The 23,786-nt window shown below is 43.0% G+C and overlaps 1 protein-coding gene and 1 long non-coding RNA gene across 3 annotated transcripts; both read left to right on the top strand.

Moving 5' to 3' along the window:
* Positions 1–2,156: 2,156 nt before the first annotated feature.
* LOC142601980 (uncharacterized) lies at positions 2,157–11,435 on the top strand. Its single transcript, XR_012835555.1, has 3 exons — positions 2,157–2,335; positions 10,413–10,513; positions 11,328–11,435. It is a non-coding gene; the product is annotated as an uncharacterized LOC142601980 (long non-coding RNA).
* A 1,152-nt stretch (positions 11,436–12,587) lies between these two features.
* Positions 12,588–22,492, top strand: C5H14orf180 (chromosome 5 C14orf180 homolog). 2 transcript variants are annotated; one of them, XM_010312764.2, is made up of 4 exons: positions 12,588–12,841; positions 15,203–15,329; positions 17,201–17,227; positions 19,988–22,492. In XM_010312764.2, exons 1-4 carry the CDS (start codon positions 12,755–12,757, stop codon positions 20,188–20,190), a joined length of 444 nt encoding a protein of 147 aa, XP_010311066.1. In that variant the 5' UTR covers positions 12,588–12,754; the 3' UTR covers positions 20,191–22,492. The 2 variants fall into 2 exon arrangements, with proteins under 2 accessions (XP_010311066.1, XP_075609551.1); XM_075753436.1 differs by having other exon boundaries at positions 12,625–12,841; positions 19,991–22,492.
* The last annotated feature ends 1,294 nt before the right edge of the window (positions 22,493–23,786 follow it).

Genomic DNA, 23,786 nt, shown 5'->3' with positions numbered 1-23,786 from the left:
AGACACTTGTTGTTTTGTTCTTGGTTGCTTAACTCAGGGACAAAGGCTTTGAGGAAGGAAAAGCAACTTTAAGGTTATAATTGAGCCCCAGGAATTCTGAACATATATATAATTAGACACAGAAAAAAAATCAAAGCGGACTCGTGTTTATTGCACTGGCTCCTCTCCTGTGCTTTTGGCACTGTGATTTTTCAGCTGAGCTTCAGCCAGTTGACTGTGCTGTTAAATATCCTTCACCAGGATAAACAGCTGAGGAAGCTCTGCAGCTCACTCGAGCACACTGCTGGTGGTGAGTGTTGCTCTTCGAGACGGTTCAGGCAAGTACATGGCTTTATATATATTGCAATATTCCTCTCTGCTACCTGCTCCATACTCCGCTCTGCCTTGCTGCAAAACTTTTGCAGGGTTGCTCTTCAGTGTTACAGGATTTATAGCAGCATTTCCCACAGTTTTTATGCTCTGATTATTCTTGGCGTGCTCTCGCTGTATAGTTATAAGCTTCACAACCTGCAGAAGCCTTTGGTTGAAGCATGGCAGAGCAGTCAGCTGCCTCGGGTAGCAGGGGATTTTATGGAAAGTGGGATATTGAGCAATATCAGTTGACCCCAGCACTCCGCTCTGCTGCTGGCTTGCTGAATGGCCTTGGGTGAATGGCCAGTGAGTCACTTTGCAACCTGATGCCTTGGTTTCCCCTTCTGACAGATGGGAAAAGCAGCACAGAGCCAGTTGGGTGAAACACTCTTGGAGACAAAACACAGCAATCAGAAATGGCAAATGGATACCTCACTATTCCTAATGATCTGCCTCCTGGAACTGCTGCCCATTCCTTGCCCGCACCAGCTTTCCCCATTCCCTGCTGCTCCAAGGTCTCCCAAACTGCTTTGGAGATTCTCACACCCCCACGACATACCTCTCTCTCTCCTGTGCTTCAGCAACCTCTCCTCCAGCTATCTTTTTCTGAAGCTCAGTGGAGCATACTACCTTCATTTTCTTTCTTTTTTCCCCCCAGAGATTCCCCCCCTTAAATACCAGCTGCTGTTTTCAGTTTGGGCAGCCTGGCACGCTCCCCTCCCCTCGCCTGCACCCACCGCAGCGGTCCGGGCACTGCCCGCTCCTCCCAGGCAGCTCTAAGCCCAGCGGTACCGAAGAGCTGGCTGGACCGTGAGCACATCAAGTGTCAGATCAATCAATGATTTTCCCTAGCTATTCCTGCCTAGGAGAGAGGGTGTTTATTCCTCATTTTTTCTGTAGTTAGGCAAACCATGCACTGTGATGACATCTTTTCTTTTTTTTAACTTGAACAATAGGAAAGAACTGGGAACCAGTATCTGGTGTAATGCCAAAGCACTGGAGAAGTATTAAGGAGATATTTTGATCTATTTGCTGTACCACTATTCCCTCAAGCAGAGATCAATCACATAAAATCAGAGACACTGTAAACAGTATACTGTAAATACAGCTAAAACCAAATACACTGACACCCTTTAATTTTATCCAAGATTAGGTTTAGTCCAATCCAGGCCAAATTTATCCCAGATGTAACTCCAGTAACAGCAGTAAACATTGCACCAGAGAGGAACTCGGTCCTTTTTCTCTTCCTTACTGACAAACAATTTATGGAAACTGCAAAACTGCTGATGTAAGCACAGGTACAAGACAGGGTGCAAATGCACAGCCATCCCCTCTCCGTGGTCTCCATGGCTATAGTTCTTTGTTCCACTCTATTTACAAATTATTAAACATATTGACCACCACTTCATATTTTGAAATCAAGAAGACAAAGAATCCATTTTTATTACTTTATTAACCTTTTTTATTTAACCTGGTAATAAAACTACTCAACTGTGTGGCGAAATCTCAATTAAAATTTTCCTTAGCACCAGGAGCCACGCAGGCAAATGCTCCAGTAGTTATCTAAGTTGGTTTCCCGGTTAAAGCTTTGCTCTGCTATCAGATTCTGTTATGCAGTACATAGATCCCTGCTTCACAGCCAGCATCATTTCAGGAGGTAGTTTCAAAGCTTTCGGGCTCTCCCAATGATTGCTTTGCTTTTCTTTCACAGCAATTACAGTCCCTTCATTTAATTTCAATGGAAACTTTAGTGTTTTAGACCTTGCCCATGTAGCTGAATGCTCATCTCTGGATCTTATTTCCAGTCCTCAGGAGGACCGGTTTTGATGACCTAGTCTGATTACAGCATCTTTGACAGCTTTAAAGGAATTTGCTCGGGGGAAGGAGACAGCTGCTGCTCTGATGAAGGATTTTTCTGAGCAGGCCTCCCAAGCCAGACATGTCAGCATGAGATGCTGCCTACATTTTTCATCATGACCAACAGGTACGTCTAAAAAAGGGTTTGTGTTCTTGCCTGCATAGGCCAGTGTGGAGGGAGCCTCTATCATAAAACTGCTTAACTTGCTTCTGTCAAAACGCTGCGGCTTCTTGCCTTCTTTTCCCTTATGTTGTGTATTCAGCCTCTCTGGAAACTGTGGGCCAGATCTTTGGTCTGGTGCAAGCTGGCATTGCTCCGTCATTTTATACAGTCTCCAGGGCAGGAGCAGCCTCTTTACCAGTATCTGTAGCTCTTATACCGCCCTGGTCTTCAACAAGACTTATGAAAATGAGTATATTATTTATGATCAATAACAACCATTATTAGGAGCTGCAATAAAATCTATTAGCAAGCTTTTTAGAATTGAATCGGTATAAAAATAATATGGCAACTTGTTCCTCTAGAGCCTATTTTGCCATTACTGTTGAAAACAAGGTAGACATTTCAGATCCCAAACAACCCACTTTACCTCCAGAAAAGCAATCTGACCTGCTTAACATTGTGTGAGTCAGGAAAGCTTTATGTTCCCTTCCTAGTGCCATTCCCAAACCCAGGAATTAATTAACCTCCACTTTGCTCATATAAAGCAGCTAGAGTGAATGGGTCATTATTCAGACAGGAATGTTTCACAATAAAAAGTTTTGACAAGTGTCTGAATTTACAAAGTTTTATATATGCATCCTGGATCAGCTACTTTACTTTTTGGGGAGCAAATAAAGTGAAGATTTCAGATAGGAGGGGTTTGGTTGCACATGCCTAGGGTCAGAGCTACTACTGTATGGATGGTTGGGCAGAGCCAAGGTTTGGGGGAATTCATCCCCAAGAGATCTCCAGCCCTGGTTTCGTACAGAGGCTCCTGTGTAAGCAGGTGGCTCAAAGGACTGAGGACAGCTTGGTACACTGGAGTGCTCGCTGCTCCTCTCCAGGGCCAACCCATTTCCGCCATTACATGCTGCCCCCAAATCCAGCTCCGGACTGACAAGTAAGGGTGACAACTGCCAGTGCCACCTCCTCCAAATTCTCCAAATTCCTTTTCTTTTTGCTCCTTTATATTGCTTATTTGTGTTGCACATCCCCAGAAAAAAGGAAGTGGTGCCATTTTGCTGCCTTGCAGGTGTTTGACTTCTATTTGGTAAAGGCAAAGGACCTGAAGGTGTCCTTTCTGAAATAGCAGTGGGGAGCACAGAACAGATAGTGTGTCATGGCCGTGCAAACCCACCGGGCTTTATTAGCCTGGTTTCTTACTCAGTCTCCTTCTCCAGCACTGATGCTGGTTGACACCAGATCCTCTTGAGAAACATAAAGTGTCTTCCTATGGGTTAGTTTGAGGAAATCCTCTCCTCCACTCTCAGATATGCTTTTTATACGTGCTTTAGCCAAGGGACATGTTTTGCATGCAAGGAAAATTTACAGGCTTCAAGAAAGCATGTCTTTCTCGATATACCCACCTATCTGAAACAGGAGAGGCACCCAACACCCAGATCACCCATCACTCTCTGGTAGCGGACTACAGCCAGGTCTCCAGCATTTGCTGCCACCATGATAAATGCCAGGTAAAGTCACCTTGCACAGCCCAAAGGAACCCAGGCTGGAGGAGCAGGTGAGGAGTAGGCTGGTCACTGGGCTTAGAAACGGGAACCAGATGTCGTTGTGCAGGGATGGGTGGATGTGAGGAAAATTCATTTAAAGAGGAGTGTGAAGGAGACGTTCTTCACTCATGTACTGCAAGCAGAGTATATTATTCAGAAGATTATGCTGTGTGTCAGTGCATTGGGAGTGCTAAAATGCTGGAAATTCACCAGTTGTAATAAGCTTGTGATAGCAGACCAGGCAGTGGGAATGTGACAGATGAAATTACTTGGCCTTTTGGCAGAAGCCAGTAGAGCCATAGCTCAAGAGTGCAGAGTGCCAACCTTACAGTCAGCTTGTGCCCCTCACAGTAATGTTATTTAACCAGAACGAAATAGAATTTATTGCTCTAGTCAGACAAGAAACTTGATATCTGTGGTTTGGGATCAACAGTACCTTGCCCCAGTCTTTGTGTTTCATATTACTTCACTTACCCAAAGAGCAAATGCCATTACACATGCACTAATAAATTTCCATTTACTGCAATATTCTTTCAGGGGTGTAATTAGAAAGGCAGCTTGACCCAACATGTCCTAACAGAAATAAGTATTGCTCATTTAATGGAGATGTATCAGTTCCATAGATGTGAGTAGCACAGGTGAAATTCTGCCTGGGTTCCACATGCAGAACTCTTCAGTGGAGTGCCATTCCTGATTGTGGAGTGGGGAACCACCAGGTGTCCTTTTATTTTATTTTAGAAATGTTGCACAAAAAAAAAGACTTGTAAAGAAAATATGTCAGTCAAACAGAAGGCAACTTTTCTGTAAAGAAGTCTTATAGCATTCCTTGCTAATAACTTTTTGATTTGGACTGTCAAATATGTCCATCAAAGAAGCTGACACTATTTCCCAGCTCTGGCACTACCCATGCAGCAATGTCAAAGCTTGCCAAAACCAGGAGTGTCAGGAAAAAGTGTTTCAGTTCTACAGCCACAGGGGAGTCACAGAAGCAGGAGAGGTCTTCCTCTGGGAAGGAGGAGTGGTGGTGTCACCTTTCCATCATCTTCACTTTAGAGCTGGAAAGAGCATTTTCGCCCAGCATGCTCCTAAAGGGATCTAATTTTTTCCAGCTCTCCAATACACAGGGGGAAACACTAACACTAGGTAGAAAGCATAAGAGAGAATGCAAGACAGTGAACCAGCTCTCTGCACCCAGAAGTTTTGCCTCTGTCGGGGAACAGCCACGTAGCCAGAATCATATGATAGACCAAGAGCTCAGTTTAAATTCTCCTCCCTTCAGATGCTATTAATTCACCATCTCCACAGCTCTCCTGTGAAGTTTATTCCTTGCCTTTGCATTTGTCTAGCTTTAAAAGAAAAGGCAATGTAATTTCCATTGTTTCACTGAGGAGGCTGATTGAAAGGCTCATACATTTGAGATGATGAAAAATATGCTGATGAAAATGCTCCACATCAGAAAAAGCACATTTGTTGAGGCAGAGATGATTCCAACCAACATATTAATTTAAGCTGAGAGGTTTCCTGGTCCTGGACTAAATTTCTGATAAGAATGAAGGAGAAAGAAGGGGGGGGGGAGAAGAGAGAGGACTGTGACTGTTACAAGGCAGCTAGTAACAAACTGCCTCCTAGGGGCACTGCATTTTAAGGATCTGATCCAAACCTCGCAGGGACCCCAGTTCCACATTCTCCAGTAAAAGTCCATCCTGCTCTCAGCTACCCTGCTGTAAGACCTGAATTGCCCTGGCATGAACAGGTGCCTCTGTCACTCCTGCAGGCATGCCAAAGGATGCTCTGCTTTGGAACAAAAAACCAACTCAAATCTTCAGCTTGCTTGTGCAAAACATAACTGGCTTTGAATCTGACTTATCTGTATATCCTGATGCCCACAACCATTCTTTGATGTGCTGCCTAAGTTTTCCCTTGCTTTGTTTCATCTCCTCAACTTAAATTGAAGTGCAATTGAATATAGGCTCCAGAAGCACTTGGCCAATTGTGGAAATTGTACCAATTACTCTTTGTTAAACCTACTTGTTTTACTCTGAAAACACCAGTCTCCAGGGCTTGGAGAGGTGGAGGAGAGAGACTTACATACTAATTACAAGAAATTAAATCCAGAACAAATATTGGCATTAATAGACAGCATTAATGTAAAGTGGCTGCCAATGACCGCAGGATTTGCCATTTGCTTTTTATATTCTTCATCATCCAGTATCACTGCCCAAACTCTTTCCAATTCATGCGTATTTTACTCATTTGGGCTTTTCTCACACTTCACTCTGCTCTTTTCTCAATTTTTCTGTTCTTCTTTCATGTCATTAATCTAACCTAATCCCCTTCCAAGGTGACACTGCAAATGGAGCTCAAGAGCATTTACATTGGTGCCTTCAAATCATCTTATGCAGCGATGCCTGCATCTAGGTGCTTTACGATTCCTTTGGCTTCTTCCCTTCCCATTGCCATAAGTCCCACTTGCTGCCCTGCTCAGTACCAGTTTGGCATTAATTGCTACCAGGTTTCTAAAATCCATTAAGGACAGACAGTGGCTCACAGGAGTCAACAGGAGCCTTTTGATATCTGGGATTTAGACAAGACAGCTAATCCCCTTTATAGGCTATACCCTGCAGTCCTGCTAGCCTGAATTCTCCTCAGGCCGAAACTCACCTGGGGAGATGAGGAATCATTACAGAAAGCCCCAATCAACACAACAGAGAGCACAAAGTGATTACTGCTAAAATGTAAATCCTGAAGATAATTCTGGTTTAGCTGTTTCTGGGGGTATATCTTTTCATGCCTTTTTTTTTTTACCTCCCTTTCTGTTTTAAGCCAGCTCAGCCATTCTCTTGCTGGCAGTGGGTTCATCCTTCTCATTCATCTCAAGGCTGGTGGCAACCCTGCCATCAACAGTAGCCTGGATGCTTTAAACAGGGGTTCCAATTCCACTCCTTTTTGTTCCTAAAATACGATGAGCTTGTGATAAAAGCTGACTCAGAGTGACCTCACTCACTCCAGCCTGTCCATCTCCTATATCCTGCCTCAACAGGACTGGCTGATGTGGAAACAGTGAGCCAACAGCAGATATTAGCATTTGGTTACTTGGTAACTCTTATTCAATCAATACATGCTTTACATTTTAGATCCCAATGGCAGGATGAACAGAATGAATTAGAAAACCTCAGGTGGAATAAACCTAACGGCTTATGGGACATTTCCAAAATAAAAATGCATGTTGAATCACAAATAATAGCTTGGATGTAATCTCAGGAGTCTAATTATGAAATGGATGTGGAATCATTCTGTAATTATTCAGAAAGTTCATTTCAGCAGCCCAGAAATTCTCTCCATGTTTACTATATATAATCACAAGTACTCTGTGGTTATTTGTAACATGTACTTGGAAAAAGGCATGAATAAGAGAGGCAATTTTAAGAATTGGAGATGGATCCATGCCTTTTATAAGTCAATGGATTCATGCCAGGGGTGAATTAAGACCAGGTTCCTCAACAGAGTTAAACCATTTCTAGCCAGTCCCAATAGAGCAGAAATCACTCTGCCCTGCAGTGAGGATGTTCTTACCACAATGGAAAACCCTGCTACACATTCTGCTCAGTGTTTATGTCTTTGCCTTAGAGAATAACTCAGTTGAAAACCAGTCCAAACACCCGCACATTGTGGATTTGAAACTGGTGCCACGGCTCCAGGAAGATGAGCATCACTCAGTAGTACCTGCTATATCCACAAATAAAGCTAGGGCTCTGCCTTCAGAATTAAATTCTGTTGTGCTGGATCAGACGGCTGCATGTGATTTTTGCAAGCAGCAGCAATCCAGACCTGCAGTTCCTGGATGGATGGCCACAGGTCTCCCTACATCAAAGGGGAACTTACAGATCTATGTGATCCTGAAAACTTTCAGCACAGGGTAGTAATATGTACAGGGCGAAGAGAAGGTCTCACTGGAAGGATAACCTTGTGGGACTTTCATGGAGCACCACAGGGACTGTTGATGTTGTGTTTTGCGCTGAACACACTGCTCTTCCTTGGGGGCAAACACACCTGGGTATACAGGTCTCTGGGCATCACAGGAATTAACAAATATACAGCAAGGAAAAAATACACAGAAAGGAAAACTGCTTGATTTCACCTGGCTACCCACACCAAGTGTTATCAGACCATCTGCCCATTCATTGCTCTGTCTCCATTATGCTATGTTGCTGATTATTATTTTTTTTCTCCCAACTCTACAAAAGCACCTGTCCTGGTTTCAGCAGGGATAGAGTTAATTTTCTTACTAGCAGCTGGTATGGTGCTGTGTCTTGGACTTGGGATGACAATAATGTTGATCACATACTAATATTTTAGTTGTTGCCAAGCAGTCATGGATTTTCCAGCTTCTCATACTGGCCTGCCAACGAGAAGCGGGGGACAAGAAACTGGGAGGGGGCACAGCCAGGACAGATGGTCCAAACTGGCCAAAGGGATATTCCATACCATATGATGTCATGCTCCGTATATAACTGGGGAAGTTGGTCGGGATGTGGGCAGCTCAGGAATGAGCTGAGTATTGGTTCTGGGTGGTGAGCAACTGTGCTGTGCATCACTTGTTTTGTATTTTTTTTTTTTTCTGTCCTATTAAACTGTCTTTATCTCAACCCACGAGTTTTACCTTTTTCTTTTCAATTCTCTCCCCCATCCCACTGGGTGGGGTGAGTGAGCGAATGGCTGTGTGGTTGTTTTAGCTGCCTGTTGGGTTAAACCATGACAATACCCCATCTTGGAGAGACCATCAGAAGAGAGATTAACCATGACACCTCTGGTCATGGAATACACATGGAAACACACAATCCAAAGGGCTAATTTTTGTCATGAAGTTGGGATTTACACAGTGCTTTCCTCCCTGGAAGGTCTGAGGATCAGAAACAGTGCTGTACAACACCTCATAGGTGTCCCATAGGTTTCAGCAGTAAATCTGTTTCTCCAGAGGCAGAAAAAGGAAGAAGGCACACATCTAGTTATGCTCTGTGGGGCAATTTGCCTTTTTATTTCCTGATGTATTCCCTGACTGGTGGAAAATCACTCTTGGCAAACACAAAACTTACCTTGCTGCCAAAAGGTGCATCTCTAAATTATTAATCAAGAGCACACAGAACCACAAAAGGTGGAATATTGAACAAAGGCTCAATTGACACTCTGGAAGTTGAAGAAGATATGGAAGACTCCCTTCTAATTTATTTATTCCTTTTCTGTTCTGTTATCCTGATATGCTGCTTCCAGTTACCACTGCACCCTGCACTGTATGGTATTACGTGATTTTGTTTTCAGATTATTGGAGATAAAGTTACTTCATTATTAATATATATGCACTGTGCATATCCATAAATATTGAATATATACGTGTGTGTAAACCTACTGGAAGTGTTAATAGTTAAGATAAACTAAGTCCATTATCGCAATGAGTGACTATTTCTATGACCCTATTTGCAATAAAACCAGATTCAATGATATGAGAAAATTGCTAGGTTTCAAAATAATTGAACCAGGCCAGATGAATCCCCACAAAGGCATCATTTACAAAGTACTTTGCTTGTCTAAAATATTTATTCCCGCAGAAGGAAATGGAAAAAGAGTTCATATGGTTACATTGCTATCCTCTGAGCGTAAAATTGTTTTATCATGTTATGTTTATTTCCTAGACATCTTCCATTGGGGTATTGCAGGAAAATACTGGCTGTGCAGTTAGTTCCTTTGTGTGGACTGTTCATATTTATTCACTGGGAAGTCAATCATGTTTTGTTCGGGCTTGTTTTGTTTTTCTGCTGAGCAAACACTTAAGCAACCCTTTTCTTGTAAAAACTTATTTGCATATACAATGTGAGCCATTCAAAGTCGGCACTACACAGATAGTTGAGATGTCTTTGCTTTCCCTCCTATGTGCTATGGGAAGTAGTGGAGTTCTTCCCAAAAACACTGGCGTTGCTCATTAAGACTGCAGTATATTGTTCATGCTTAAGGACTCCATCAGTAGTTACAGATATTTTTAGTTTGTCTTGTATTGAAAGCCTGGATAGATTTTTACTATTAAATGTTCACAGTGAAATGCTTCCAAGCAATCTACAGACAAAGAATTACTCCCAGCAATTATCCACTGAATAAATCTGAATAATGAATACGTTCACAAAAGTCACTATCTATTTGTGAACAATTAGCTGAAAGAAATAGAGGTGACACTCATCAGCTAAATAATTCATTTATGAATTCTTTGTCCAGCTTTGCTTCTGACATATGTTGCATGAAATAAGATCAAAGCTTAGAAGAAAAATTACTTTAAAAAGAAGGGCAATGTTAAAGGAAATTCTTCAAGCTTCCTAAGCAGGAATTATCCTACTACTGTAACTATTATTTATTGCCAGCAATTTCAGAGGCTAGTGAAGTTATTTTCCTGGAATCCTTCACTTCATGCATTAAACTGTGTTTTATTCCTAATGTATATCCAATTTTAGGTTGTTAAACTGCAATCAAAAGCACTTAGTAGGAATGGATCTCTCCCTGTTATGAGATTTGAACTCCTGACATCTTTATCCTCTGGAACTTGAGTGCCCAGGTAACTACTAATTATTCAAGCATTTACAACCATTACTATCAATATAATTAACACATTGTGCAATAAAAGTGAGAATGGCACTATGAAATGATCATTCCTAGCATTTGGCTAGCAATCTTTCATGAAAACATTTATAAGCTGCCTAATTATTTTTCAATCAAATGCACAGAAAAAATGTTTACATTTAAGGGGAATCTAGAACTGAAAAGGAATGGTTTCTGGCATCAAAAATGATAAATGTTGTGTCCACATGTCCATTTTTTTTAAAACAACACCCCACCTCGACTTTTCTTCAAGATTTTAAAAGAAAATACCAAAAAGTTTCTGATCAATTGTTTAGAAAAAAATGTGAGACCTTTCTTTCAATAAAATCAGATTCAGTGAAAAAGACAGGAAGGGGGTTTTTCATTCAGGTCTAAAAGCTCACGAGCTCACTGCTGCTCTCTGCAGGAATAAGAGGCTGCAGAAGACCTTCTTATGTGCCTTGCTGGATGACACTAGTAAAAATAAACGAGGCAATTCACATAGATAAAGTGAAAGCTAGATTAAGGCTAGAGTTTGACTTCCCTCTTCCCACCTCCACCAGTTTTTCTGGTCAAAGTAGGCAAGTAAATTCCTTGTTATATTAGTTAGTACAAGTGATTATCACAATGGGAGCAAGGAGGAAATAGAGGAGAAGCTGGGGACCACAGCCTGGGAGGCTTTGCCACCTTTCTGTCTAGAATCTACTATGAGCAAAGTTTTGAAGAATGACTTTTCCCCACCAAAAGTTCAGCTTAGATGTCCCAAAATAACTGCTGTGAAACACTTGCAGGACACACCAGAGAAGGGATTTTGAGAGCGTTTCACAAGCCCTGCAGCTGTGAGCTGGTTGCAGCATGAGGAAAAACCCTCCATCACCCCAATGTACAAGAAAGAGAAGGTAAGGTGACTCTCTCCAGGTGGCTTTTAGATACAGTGCATTCAGTAAAGAGCCCTAGTCCAGAAAAATGTGTTCTTGACACTGCTTCCACGGCTGAAAAGGGAAGGGCTTGAGGAGAGCAGCCCTTGCAAGCCCTGCAGACCTGTGCAGAGGCTGAGCTGCAGGAGGGCAGCAAGGCTCGAGGGGCCTGCTGACCCCACATCAGCTGCCGATGCCTTCCCTGCTGTGCTGGCCCAGTTTTCTCTGGGGGAGGATCCCGACCCTTCCCATCTACTCACCCACTCCCCAAATCCCTGAAGGGAAGATTAAAATAGTGAAACCCATGGAGCTGCTGTGCCCTCTGGTTCCTAGTGCCAACGTAAGCATCTTGCAACCCTCGCTCCACAGGGCAGGTGCAAAACGGGGGTCCCAGTCTGAGCACTCCATGGGAGAATCCATCCAACCACCTGGAAAATAACACAAAACTGGAGTACTTTAGACATGTCACAGCAAATAAATAGCTCCGGGGAAAGAACAACAGAAAAAGCTCAAGCTTGTGCTTGTAGAGACAGTAAACCACCATATTTCAGCAGTCATGGCAGGTATTTCTGACGGGAAATTATATATTTGATGATGACCAGCCTTCAGCATTTGACAAGGAGCTGTTAAAGCCTCTTGAACAGTAAATCACCTTTCTTTCTATCAATAATCTTATTACAATATCTGTGGAAATGTCTAATGTTAAAATTCCACTTTATTACTATAATAATGGATCTAATTTGTAAAACGTATAAAGTGAAGCCATAACTGTACTGGAGGGAGATATATGTGATCCCACTACATCTATATAATTTCCTGATGGCTTTACCCACATATTTTGAATGGGAGAAGGACTAAAAGCAATCCCACTTATAAGATTTTTGAAATTGGGAATGGCTTCTAGAAAGTAGATCAACATGATCATGGAAATGCAGCAATCATTATAAAAAGACCAGCCTCAACTTCACATTTACGTATATAAATATGTAGGTGTTTATCTGTGATTTGCTCCATTCAGCCCCTTTCCAGTTGCCAGGAAAGCCCTGCTTTCCAGCTGCACAATCAGTATTATCACCATGTGCTATTTTTGGCTACCAAGTACATTTCAACTAACGTCATCCTTCCCAAGCCAACGCTGGTATGAAGGGCGGAAACTCTTCTTTCCACTCCTCTGTCATTCGCCGCTGCTCCCATCTGCTCGGTGGCACTGCCTGCTCGGTCCTTGCTGCAGAGGGATCTCCAGACGCTGTCCCCTGGTCCTTCTCACTTTCTTGAGGAAGTGACTTTCCAACCGAAGCTTCATGTGGGAGGCTTCATGTTGGCATCCTGAGTACATGTCCCAAATATGTCCAGCCCCACCTTCTGATCCTAGTGCGGAGGAGCTGCCGGTAAGTAATCTCTCGATGGGCGACAGAGTCCTTGTGTCCAATGCCCAGAGCTTTTCACAAATGGGTTGTTTTTAAGGGCATATAATCTCCTGACTAGCACTTTGGTAGCTTTCCAGCTCTTGGAACGTTAACACTGGGTTTCTATCTGAGGGGAAAATGCATAGTTTTTTCTGACACTGTAGCTTTGATTTCCATAGGTTGTTAAAGCCTAGTAAATATTGTAAATGCCACTTCCTTTTTAAGGTCTTCCCTGGCTAGGTGCTACCCAGCCAGCTAATTGTTTAATGTTTTTCTTTTCTGATGTAACTGTTAGGTGTTTGGAAAAGCTCATATGGACAAGAGCCACACTTGGAGCTATAAATCTCTTCAAATACAAGGTTCAGTTTCCTTGGCTGTGCCACAGTAAGAGCCCTTCCAGATAAGGCTATAACCACTGCTAGTCTGAGCTGGCCATCTTCTGCTGTGTCTCCCTGAACCTGTTTCATTTTACACAGAGTAATTAAATATTTATTATGCCAGAAAATGTGTGTGTGTGTGTCTATAGCAGAGTGATTAGGGTACTCACCTAGTAGATGAGAGACCCTGTTCCCAGTGACTGCTCCAATGAATATTTAAGTATTTCATATTAAGTATTAATTGGAGCAAGGATAGGAGCAGACTTCTCCCACCCCCAAGGGAGTACCCAAACACCAGGCTGTAAAGTCATTCTTTCGTTCTTTCTTTCTTTAGCTCAATGAATATTTAATTATGCCAGGCCACACAAGACAGCTTCAGTGGCAGAGACTGAGATTCCCTGCTCCCACGTGAGCACCATAGCTTTGGTGATGAGGGCGTGCTTATAAAAGATGTGGCTTCATATTCCTTTGGACCTAGAAAGAAGTTGAATCCAGGTTTCCAATACCATGGTTGGGTCTTCCAGCTTCTGAGCTGCTGAATAAAAACCACAGAGCTCCAACATGCACTGTCCCTGGTTATGAGACAGAGGTGGTATGGATGCTTGTATAACCCCAAGCTCAGAGAAATCATCCTTATCAGTGATATGCTAAGACAAAATCTGGTTTATAAATCCCTCAGGAGAAGGTATCAAAGCTGAAGACATTCCTCCCTCCATGGCAGTTCCTGCTGGCTATGTTATGTGCCTTTCTGAGATTATCCAGTGTGCTACATAGGGAAACCTACTTATCCTCTGTACTCTGGGGTCTGACACCCCTAGACTGCAGTTAATGGGACTTAATCCTGCTTCTGCACCCCAAGTGGGTGTGTGAAATGGTGAGTGTGCGGAAAGCATCCAAAGAGAAAAGGTATACGGCAAGGGTATTTGAGTCTAGAAATGGGAAAAAGTAGCAGGCATTGAGGAGTAGAAAGATTAAAGCAGGGAGAAAAACATGGAGAAAGGAGTGTGCAATCACTGAGTGGGGAAATGACACACAAGCGGGAAAAAAAGGAGCAGGGACAGTGACTGGTGACAAACCATCTAAGAAATAATAAGTGGGTGACAGGGGAACAGAAGGAAGGGGAAGAAAGGGATAGAGAAGATGAATTCGATCTTAAAATAAAATTACAATGTGGAGAATCTCTGCCACCCACTTAGGTCTTTGAAAAGTAGAAAATTTGCCATCTGGTCTCCACTTCCAGAGGACAGTGGGTGTCTCTGAACTGAGGTGCTTTGGATTCTCTTTGGGGAGTTGACTGTGGAAGCATTCCTATGCAGAAGAGGGACTTCTTATTACTATCATTGCAGCTTTGTTTCTTGTCATTTGGCAGAATCCACAGCAATCTGATTCCATTATCAAAGACTGAGCGTGGCTTCCAAACCAAAACCAGAGCAATGACATAATTGTGATATCAAAGTGCAAACAAATTACTGTCTCGTACCCGTCAGGATAGTGTCCAAACCCAAGATTGCTGCATAGTCTCAGTTGTTGAAATGGTAATACTGCATTCAGAACAGAGCTGTTTAGCTCAGAAGAACATTTCAAAGGTGTTCCCAATGATATGGTTCATATATTTCATATCACATTTATGTCCGTCTACCCCAGGGCTGTTGAACAGCCACATTCAGCAACTGTTCACTCCAATTTAGAGAAATCCTTTCTGAATACTTTGCTGTCCGTTACTTTAACCAACCTTTTTCCTGAGAAGACAGCTTTAGAGTACTGAAGATCTATGACAATGAAGGAATATCCATATTGTCTTGCTATAAATATTACAGTGGTCTGACTATAAATGTCAAAATAGATGTGTTTCATATCATGTCCTTCGAGGGACATGGTAACATAGCCACAAAAGTTCAAAGCTTCACCCAGATGCATTACTCCAATTTGACTGGCCATGTGTTTTGTGTTTCGATCAACTCTTTAGACAGATGACAGTAGCTATCCTCCTTCAATACTGAGGAAAAGGCCACCAGTGGACCAAGCTGTGGGGGAAAAGCGGAAAGCAGAGAGAAGGGTTCGATTTCGTGAGCCAGAAGAAGTCATTGAACACGGTATGCTAAAGCTAGTAAGCCTTTTGGCATGACCTTTCTAGCTTTTTAACATTTACCCTGTCTGTCCACATCAGCTTCCCCTTCCGATAATGTCATTTCTGATTTTGAACTCAGCACAGAGCAGACAACAGAGATTTTTTATCCTGTTCTCTGCAGAATTGCATGTGGTCGCTTTGCCTGCCTGCCCTGGGAGGAGACAGGCTCCTGGGTCAAGTTAGAGCAGCCTCAGGGCTGTTCTCTGATGAACTCCTGAGTCAGACCCCACAGGGACTATTGTACACCACAGATTTGACTGAGCCCCAGGTCTACCACAGAATAATGCTTCCATTCATAGAAAACAATCTCAAATAGATCAAATTTAACATGCTTATGTCATTCTGGGTAGCTAGGATGTAACGGCTGGGAGGGAGCCAGTCCTTTCATGTTTCTGAGCAGCATGCATGCCATGGGATACAACAGTAAAGACCTGAGCCTAGCTGGCCCACTGGGGTTAAAAGCAGCCAGGATGTAACCATTTCGGCCAGCGAGGGCACCCAAGGAATGATACAGCTAACGTAACCTCTGGTCTTTCATTCATGACCCAAAATAACAGTTTGCAGGTCAGTCAACTGGGAGTGACCTTAAGCATAGGTCTAACATAAGGATCCAGTGTGCACTGCTGCACGTGCTATATACAGTTCAGAACCAAATAAGAACTGTTTTTTCATTCTGACTGCCACAAACTGACCCAATTAGCAAAAATTTTATTTATTGGTAAGGAACTAAAATTGTATGGTTTTGATACATCAGTCAGCAAAAAATTAGGTGACAGAATGGTAAAATTTCTATGTCAGCCACCTGTTTGGACTGCTACTCAGCTTCTGAAAACAAGGGTTGGCATCTGCTGATGTGTCTGTAAACAGACCTGTCATTGGTTTTACAATGTGTTGTTTGTGTTGCCTCCTAATGCAGGAGGGAAAACCTGTTTCTTGATAAGGTTGTTGACATGGCCTGGGCATACCCAGGGAAGACTCAGTGAGTCAGCCCTAAATTCTTCAAAGCTCATCTGACTACTCAAGAGCAGGATTTTGATGAGAGCTAATACCTCCTTCATCTCCCTGACAGAGTCTGTGCCCCCACATCAGCACTGGTAATCCTGCAGTCAGTCCAGCTCAGGGGGACCAGGTCCATCTCCTACTGGCTCTGAACTCAGCACAGCCATGCTTGAGCTCCAGGGAGCCGCAAGGACAGAGAGGACTGATTTTTTTTTCCACGAAGACATGAGAAACGTCCCAAACCATATTCTTTGTTGCAAACAGCCTATGATTTAGATTATTTGCTGTTTGTCCACACATTATTAACACAGAAGCTGGGAAAATGAAGGTTGCTGGCACCACTGAAATTTCTCTGTTCTCTGGACTTTTCATCCTGGATTGTGTCTCAGCCCCAGCTGCCAAGTAGAGGCAGTTCCAGGATGTTGTTGCATGAAAGTTGCATCTGACAGTGGGCTTTGCTTTCTTAACTTTCATTCTTCTCTCAGCCTGCTGGTCTATCTCCTTTCCTTTCTAGAAATGATGTGGAATAGGGAGGGGTTTTTTGCAAGAGCTGACTCCTGACCTCCCTGCAAGAGCAGCAATCTCTGTCTCTCAACCCCTCCACACAATAATTTTTTTCTCACTTTCCTGAAGTGCACCTACATCTGCATGTTGCATGGAGTGTGTAGATCCTCATCTGACATAAATCTGTACATCCAAAAGCGGTGTAAGAGGTGGCCCAGAATCTATAAGGTGACAGGCATTTTTCAGAGACACCACTTGGTGCTTGCTTTCTTATTCATTTGCTGCAAAGAGGCCTTTCCAGGCGTGTAACAACATTTTCATTCTGTTTTCTAGCCATTTCCTGCTGTGACTACGTAGTGGGTAAGTTGAAGTTTCACATTATAACTGTGAGCCATCCACGGCACTAACCTGAGTTTGCTTTGTGGCTGCTGGGATGCACTGTGCAAATATATGCTCCACATACAAAGCATTTCGTACTGTTAATGGTTGTTGCTTTTTCTTCTCAGCATACGAAGCACAAGGTGTTGATGAGGTCTGGTGCAGTATTTTAAACAAGACATCTAGTAAGACAAATAGCGGAAACAAAAATGAAATCCCTGAAGCCATTTTTAATTTAAATATAATTAATATATTTTATGGCACTGGAATAGGTACAGGTTTTTCACTAAGATATGCAGGGAAAGCACCCCAAGCGAAACAATAGTTCTCCCCGCTGACTTTCATGTGTGGGGAAGAGACAATTCATTTATATGCTGGCAGCAGGGTAGAAATAACAAAAATAATGTTTTTTTCTTTTTTGTTTGCAAGGATGTCCAAGGCCAGCCAGCCTCACAGATCCTCAAGCAAATGTGTATACCTGGATGTTCTTATGATGGTGATCATTTCTAGAGGCCCTGGCCAACATCCAGCCCCTGCTGCGTGCAATGCAGTAAGGGGAGAGGGGTACATGTATATGTGTATGTATACACATGCGCACAGAGCCAAAAGGCCTCCCAACCAAATGTCCCCACATCCCCTGGCTGTTGCTGTTGCCCAGGAAGAGGGGTTGGTTGTATGCTCATGCCAACGGCAGCATCAGCTAAGGCAGTTATTGGGCTAGGAACAAGGGAGTATAGGCAGGAAAGAGCCAGGTGGAAAAGCAAAAACCAAGTATCACTCAGGTGACAGTCGAAATGTGTGTCCAAGGCAGGAACTGAACCAAAGTCTCCTGTATCCCAGTCCAGTGCTTTTCTCACACAAGCTGCCTTTTTCTTAGTCTGGGCACATGGCTAGGGCTGAGTGTGCTGTTCCAACAAGCAACTTAACTAACCAATTTAAGCATTAACTTTCTATTTGTAAGCTAGAAGAGAGCAAACTTACATTTAAGCACATAATTGTAGTGATATACTGAAGCTGTTGTGAGCATAGCTCATCGCTGTTTTCTGGGTGGGATTATTCTTCCACATTATTTTTTTTCTGTTCCTGGATTGAACATACTTCCTAATTAAGAGGATATAAGGAAAACCCAAGTTTGCATTTGAAATCACCCAGAAATTTCACATGGAAAGTAACTTTTGCTAAAGGTTATAAGCACTTCATAGAAAAGGGCTGATGTAAAAAGCTGCTTAGCTTTTGCAGAAGTTTCACTGTCACCAGGTATGCTCATCAGCCAGGCCCCATGCTTCACCCACGCAGGTGGTCACCCAGTTGAGAACTGTATCACGTGGTGTGAGAGATCACACAAGGGAAATACCAACTTCCAAATCACAAATCTCTGCAAAAGCAGAAAGTGGTGAGTAATTCCCTGGCTAAATACCTTCATATAAACCATTCATAGAATAATGTCAAATAAACAAATTTATAAAAATTGAAGTCTGCTCATGGATAATTTGCAAACAGAATGAAGGGCTAAATTCAAATGAATAAATTATTTTCTGCAAATAATTCACTCAGATCTATTATGGGACATTGATTTCGTTTCTGGTTAGCTATAAAATGACTGCCTATTAACATTTTACCTTTTCCCCATACACTTTTTGATACATTATTATGTGTTTCTTGCTTGGTTTTACGACTTTTACCTTCCTCTCTGTACATCTGTATGACAGTTTAATTGACTGGTGTGTATTCCAGGGCTTGTAGTAGAAGCTAATTTAAATATGTTACAGCTAATGTTGGCCCTTTACCCATAATAATACACACCACATTTTTATCTCCTTATTGATTATGTGCATATGGCAGGAAAATAGCTGCACACTACAGGCTTTTATTCAGGCATGAATTTGGCTTTATACTGCATGTTTAATACTCGAAGTGCTTTATAAAATAATACCAATTGTGCAATGGCCATGCAGTCAAACAGAGCAGCCAGATCTGAATCAAACTGGATCCCCGAGGCCCACGGATGGATACACACATGCAAGGGCTGGGGCACGGACGTCGCCAAGCTAAATGTAGACCATTGATTTCCATGGGTACTGTGTCTGACCTATGGCACTTTAAACATACTTGAACTATATTTTAAAGGCAAGAAAAATGTTTACAGTGTCCTCCTGCTTAAGAGCAAGTGTAGAGGATGTTCCACTGTAATTAGCACACCTAGCACTTAGAGAGAGGTTAAACATGCCAGAGCTTTCTAAATATGCCTCTCGGTTAATGGAGCCACGTTTCGGTTCTCACTGTAATTAGCAGGAGCCCAAACAATCTGAGTTACCAGGGAAAAGGACTGAAATCTAGATCTTCTATTTTATGGAACGTTTGTGAGCATTAAATAATTAGACGAGGTAGCTTAATATTCTCCTAGTTTTTAACTTAACATTTAGCGTAAAGGTATAAAAAATAATTGCTGGAGGGAAACTTGAGATCATGTATTAGCTATGGTAATCCTGTTCATATTGTATATAATTAAAGTCTTTAAATGCTCCATTAGATGAGATCTTTTATACTCACCACCCTCCATCAGGAGGTGTGACTCACTATCACTTAACTGATGCCTACGGAAGTACTCACAACCAGAGCCCTGTATACCCTGCTGTTCCCAGAAAAGTGGGACAAAGGCATCAGCAGGGGGTCAAATTTGGGAAGTGTTTAAGATGACACTAAAATAATGCTGCTTTCTTTTTTCTCCTCATCACCATTCAGTAGATGACAGGTCATCATCTGGATTGCCTGTGCTCCTGTGGGTCTCATTTTGTGCAGTGCTGATACTTGCTGTGAGTGTCTACTACACCAGCATGAAGCAAGATGTCAAAGTCCTGGAGGAATTTCGATCCCGACTTGTTATCTTCTTTCTTCAGATAAGACACATTGCTCAGAAATGCTGGACTTGGTTTATGAGGCAGTAGCAATGTCCTCTGGCCTGACAGACATCTCAGAGCACTGATAACCAGCACATGGCAGGGAAGCTCCCAGTCTACTCCAGCCACATGCAGGGAACATGTGAACATCCACCTCGAAGAGCAAGAAAAACACCCCTGTTGTGCACTGTCCAGCACCCACTTGTTCTCCTTTCTTCTTTGGTTTTTTTCACATTAGTGGGCAGTCATACTAGCACCTTGAGTTCTGTCATGGTTTAACCCCAGCCGGCAGCTAAGCCCCACGCAGCCACTCGCTCACTGCCCCCCCAGCAGGATGGGGAAGAGAATCAGAAGAGTAAAAGTGAGAAAACTCGTGAGTTGAGATAAAGACAAGTTAATAGGTAAAACAAAAGCTGTGCATGCAAGCAAAGCAAAACCAGGAATTCATTCCCCATTTCCCATCGGCAGGCAGGTGTTCAGCCATCTCCAGGAAAGCAGGGCTCCATCACGTGGAACAGTGACTTGGGAAGACAAACACCATCACTCCCAACATCCCCCCTTCCTCCTTCTTCCCCCAGCTCTATATGCTGAGCAGACGCCATACGATATGGAATATCCCTTTGGTCATTGGGGTCAGATGTCCAGGCTGTGTCCCTTCCCAACTCCTTGTGCACCCCCAGCCTACTCGCTGCTGGGGTGGGGTGAGGAGCAGAAAAGGCCTTGGCTCTGTGTAAGTACTGCTCAGCAGTAACTAAAACATCCCTGTGTCTGTTATCAACACTGTTTTCAGCACAAATTCAAACCACAGCCCCATAGCAGCTACTATGAAAAAAATTAACTCCATCCCAGCCAAAACCAGCACAAGGTCCCACCAAACTCATGCTCCATCATCCTGAACAGCAAACAAGTTTCTGAATGTTTTCCCCTAAAGAGCTTATAAACTGCTGATGTGGGGAGCAGAAGTAGAAAGAGAAATACATTGATCTGTGCAGGCAGCAGCAAGCTCTGAATAAAGTCTCCTGAGTCTCCAGTCAAGGCTTTAAATACCAAACCATCTTTCTCCTCAAGTCTCCTAAGAGCTGTTCTGCAAAAGTTAAAATAAAGCTGAGCTATTGCACAAACACTGCTCTGGTGGACAAAGGCTTGGCGAGCTGCTATATTTATACACCCGAAATGATTATTAGTAAAATGCAGCAAATGGCTTTCTTGTTTCCCTTCATGCATTTTTTACCTCCATGGGCAAGAGCTGTTTCTTAATGTTTTACTTGACTCCCAGGTATGAAAAAGAACATGAAAACTCATTTAAACAGTGAATAGTTTATTTGCCTAACATAATAAATAGCATCATTGAATCCCAGGCTAATTATCAAATCAGTAGTTTAATCCTCTGGGTTTGATTCAGTCCATAAACCCCAGGAGCTGAGCTTACAAGATTTATGATAGTGCTTGTATTCAGCCAGAGGTTATGCTTTTATGCCTGGGTGTTCAAGACCTTCTATAATGGTAATATGGACTGTTTATGAATGTATGGGAGGCAAAGCCCCTTTATCCTTCTGTTGTCCCACCATAGTATGCACCTCTGAAGGGAATCCTTCTAATGGAGATCATACAATGAACGTGGAATGGTGCTCTGGGTGTCTGAGAGGAGAACAAGTGGATGCAAGTTCATGAGCTTCAGCTATGTTTTCTTCCTAGGCAAAACCAGCACACCCAACTTTTTAGGCCTTAGATTCTTGTCAAGTAGCACCTGATGTGTGCTTGGGTTTATTTGGTGTGATAAGATTGACATCAGAAATTCTAAGAGCTGAAGAATGAGAAAAAAAAAAAAGAGAGAGAAAGAAAACACTGCAGAGAAGGTGAAAGAGATGCCTGCAAGACCTTGGCTCAAATTCTCCTGCCATTGCAACCCACCAAAAAGAAAAAAAATGGTGCTTTCTTTTTAATTTTTTTTTTTTAAAAGAGGACCATACCTCTCTGCCCCAACCACCTTCTTCCAAACAGCCCAAGGACTTTAACCAGGCAGAGGATAAACAGAAACACATTATGCAGCCTTCTCTCAAGAGGAGAGTGGGCAGCAACTTGATTGAGAATGAGTCAAAAAATTGCAGTCGAAGACAGAAAGAAGTGATTTCAGTGGCTATTCTCATGCTCCTAAGATGTCAAAGGCCAATTGCATTGGACACACTGCCGGTCTGGGAAGCGGAGGTGGCTGCAGGAGTGTTTAGCTCAGGGGCTCTTTGTGCAAACCGCTCGGGTAGCCCAGCTCAGAGGGTAAGTTTCACCGCTGCTTCCCTTCCCTCTCCCCCATCTCAGCCCTGCTGTTTAGGTAATAAAAAAGAAAGGTTTTAAAGTTTTGTGCAGGTGAATCTTTGGTGGAAAGGTTTGCATTGGTATCTGCACGGGGCAAGGGGGTTATTGAAACTGCTGTTCGCATGTTTTGATGTTTATGATCTTTTTAGTGTTCATGTTGAAGCTCTTTGGCAAAGCAGTGGCATTCCTTTTTTTGGCTGTAGACTGACACGTCCTCCCAGCATGTACCAACTTGCTCCTTCAAAACAGGAGCCTTTTTTAAAGGGACGGTTCTGTCACTGCAAGTCATGGTGTATCGCAACAAGAAAGCAAAGCCTGAGCTGAAAAGAGCTGAGCAATCTCAAGAGCAAGAGCAGGACGGTGAACCCTTCCAGGATGATAGCAACCTGGTTTCAGTAACTTCAAAACAAGTCAAAGGGTTAAGGTAAAACTGGAACTCCTCTTAGGACTGTGAGGGAAGATGGGGAGGTGGCATGAAATCCATATGTGTGCTCCCCAGGAGACGGGCATGGGACCATCTTTCCTCCATCTGCTTTAAAAGGAAAATAGCCATGTTCTCCTTGCTGGGGCCCAACTTGGTGCAAGTGAGAACGGCTATCGCGTCTGGGCTGTCAGGGAAATTAAGCAGAGGAATGGCTATTCTTGGCCTCTGTCTAAGCACTGGTTGGGACAATTTTGGGCACGGGCAAAAGCAGCACTTGAGTTGTCTGTTGAGGTCTCCCCGTGGCCTTGCAAGGCCTCCCAGGTCAGGGTTGTTCACTGCGTTCAGTCAGAAACGTGGCAGGCTGCAGAAAGCCATAACAAATTCGCTACAAAGCCAGAACATTTGAAATAAATAAAAGCTAAACCCCATCCCTGGGAAAGTGGTGGCATTTTGCAGTTGAAGAAACCGAAGCTGAGAAAGCTAATGCGTTTGTGCAAGGCAATGAAGTAGGTCAATAACAATGCTGGGAATAGGAGCAAAAATCCCAACTCCTGGGCCTGCATTTAATTAATACCGCACAGCTTCACTTTGGACTTACCTGTTTCATCTCCTTCTCACACTGAAGCTCTTTTCCCATCCATCTATCCTGCTTACACACACACACACACATAGACACACGCCCTTTTCCCACTCTGCCCCTTCTCTCTGTTCTTTATCCATCACTGATCTAACATCACTGTGAGCTGGATGGGATTTCTCCTTGTTCTTTTTCAGTGCTGGTTTTCTAGGTGTGAAACCTTTGTGAGTTTGGAAGAGACGATAGGAGGTCTACAGTTACACAAAATCAGCTGTGTTGGGTAGTAATTCCCTTGCTGGCCATGCTGGGTAATATTTCCCTTCAGTACAACTC

This window comes from Balearica regulorum, chromosome 5 (assembly GCF_011004875.1).
Source record: "Balearica regulorum gibbericeps isolate bBalReg1 chromosome 5, bBalReg1.pri, whole genome shotgun sequence".
Taxonomy (NCBI): domain Eukaryota; kingdom Metazoa; phylum Chordata; class Aves; order Gruiformes; family Gruidae; genus Balearica; species Balearica regulorum.
This window is presented reverse-complemented; position numbering and strand designations above follow the sequence as displayed.

Bases quoted from the DNA above. Each gene is read 5' to 3' on its own strand.
- C5H14orf180 (XM_010312764.2), top strand. From the start codon at position 12,755: ATGTGGGAGGCTTCATGTTGGCATCCTGAGTACATGTCCCAAATATGT. The intron at 15,330-17,200 runs GTATGCTAAAGC...TCTGTTTTCTAG, and splicing joins AGAAGAAGTCATTGAACACG to CCATTTCCTGCTGTGACTAC. The intron at 17,228-19,987 runs GTAAGTTGAAGT...ATCACCATTCAG, and splicing joins CTGCTGTGACTACGTAGTGG to TAGATGACAGGTCATCATCT.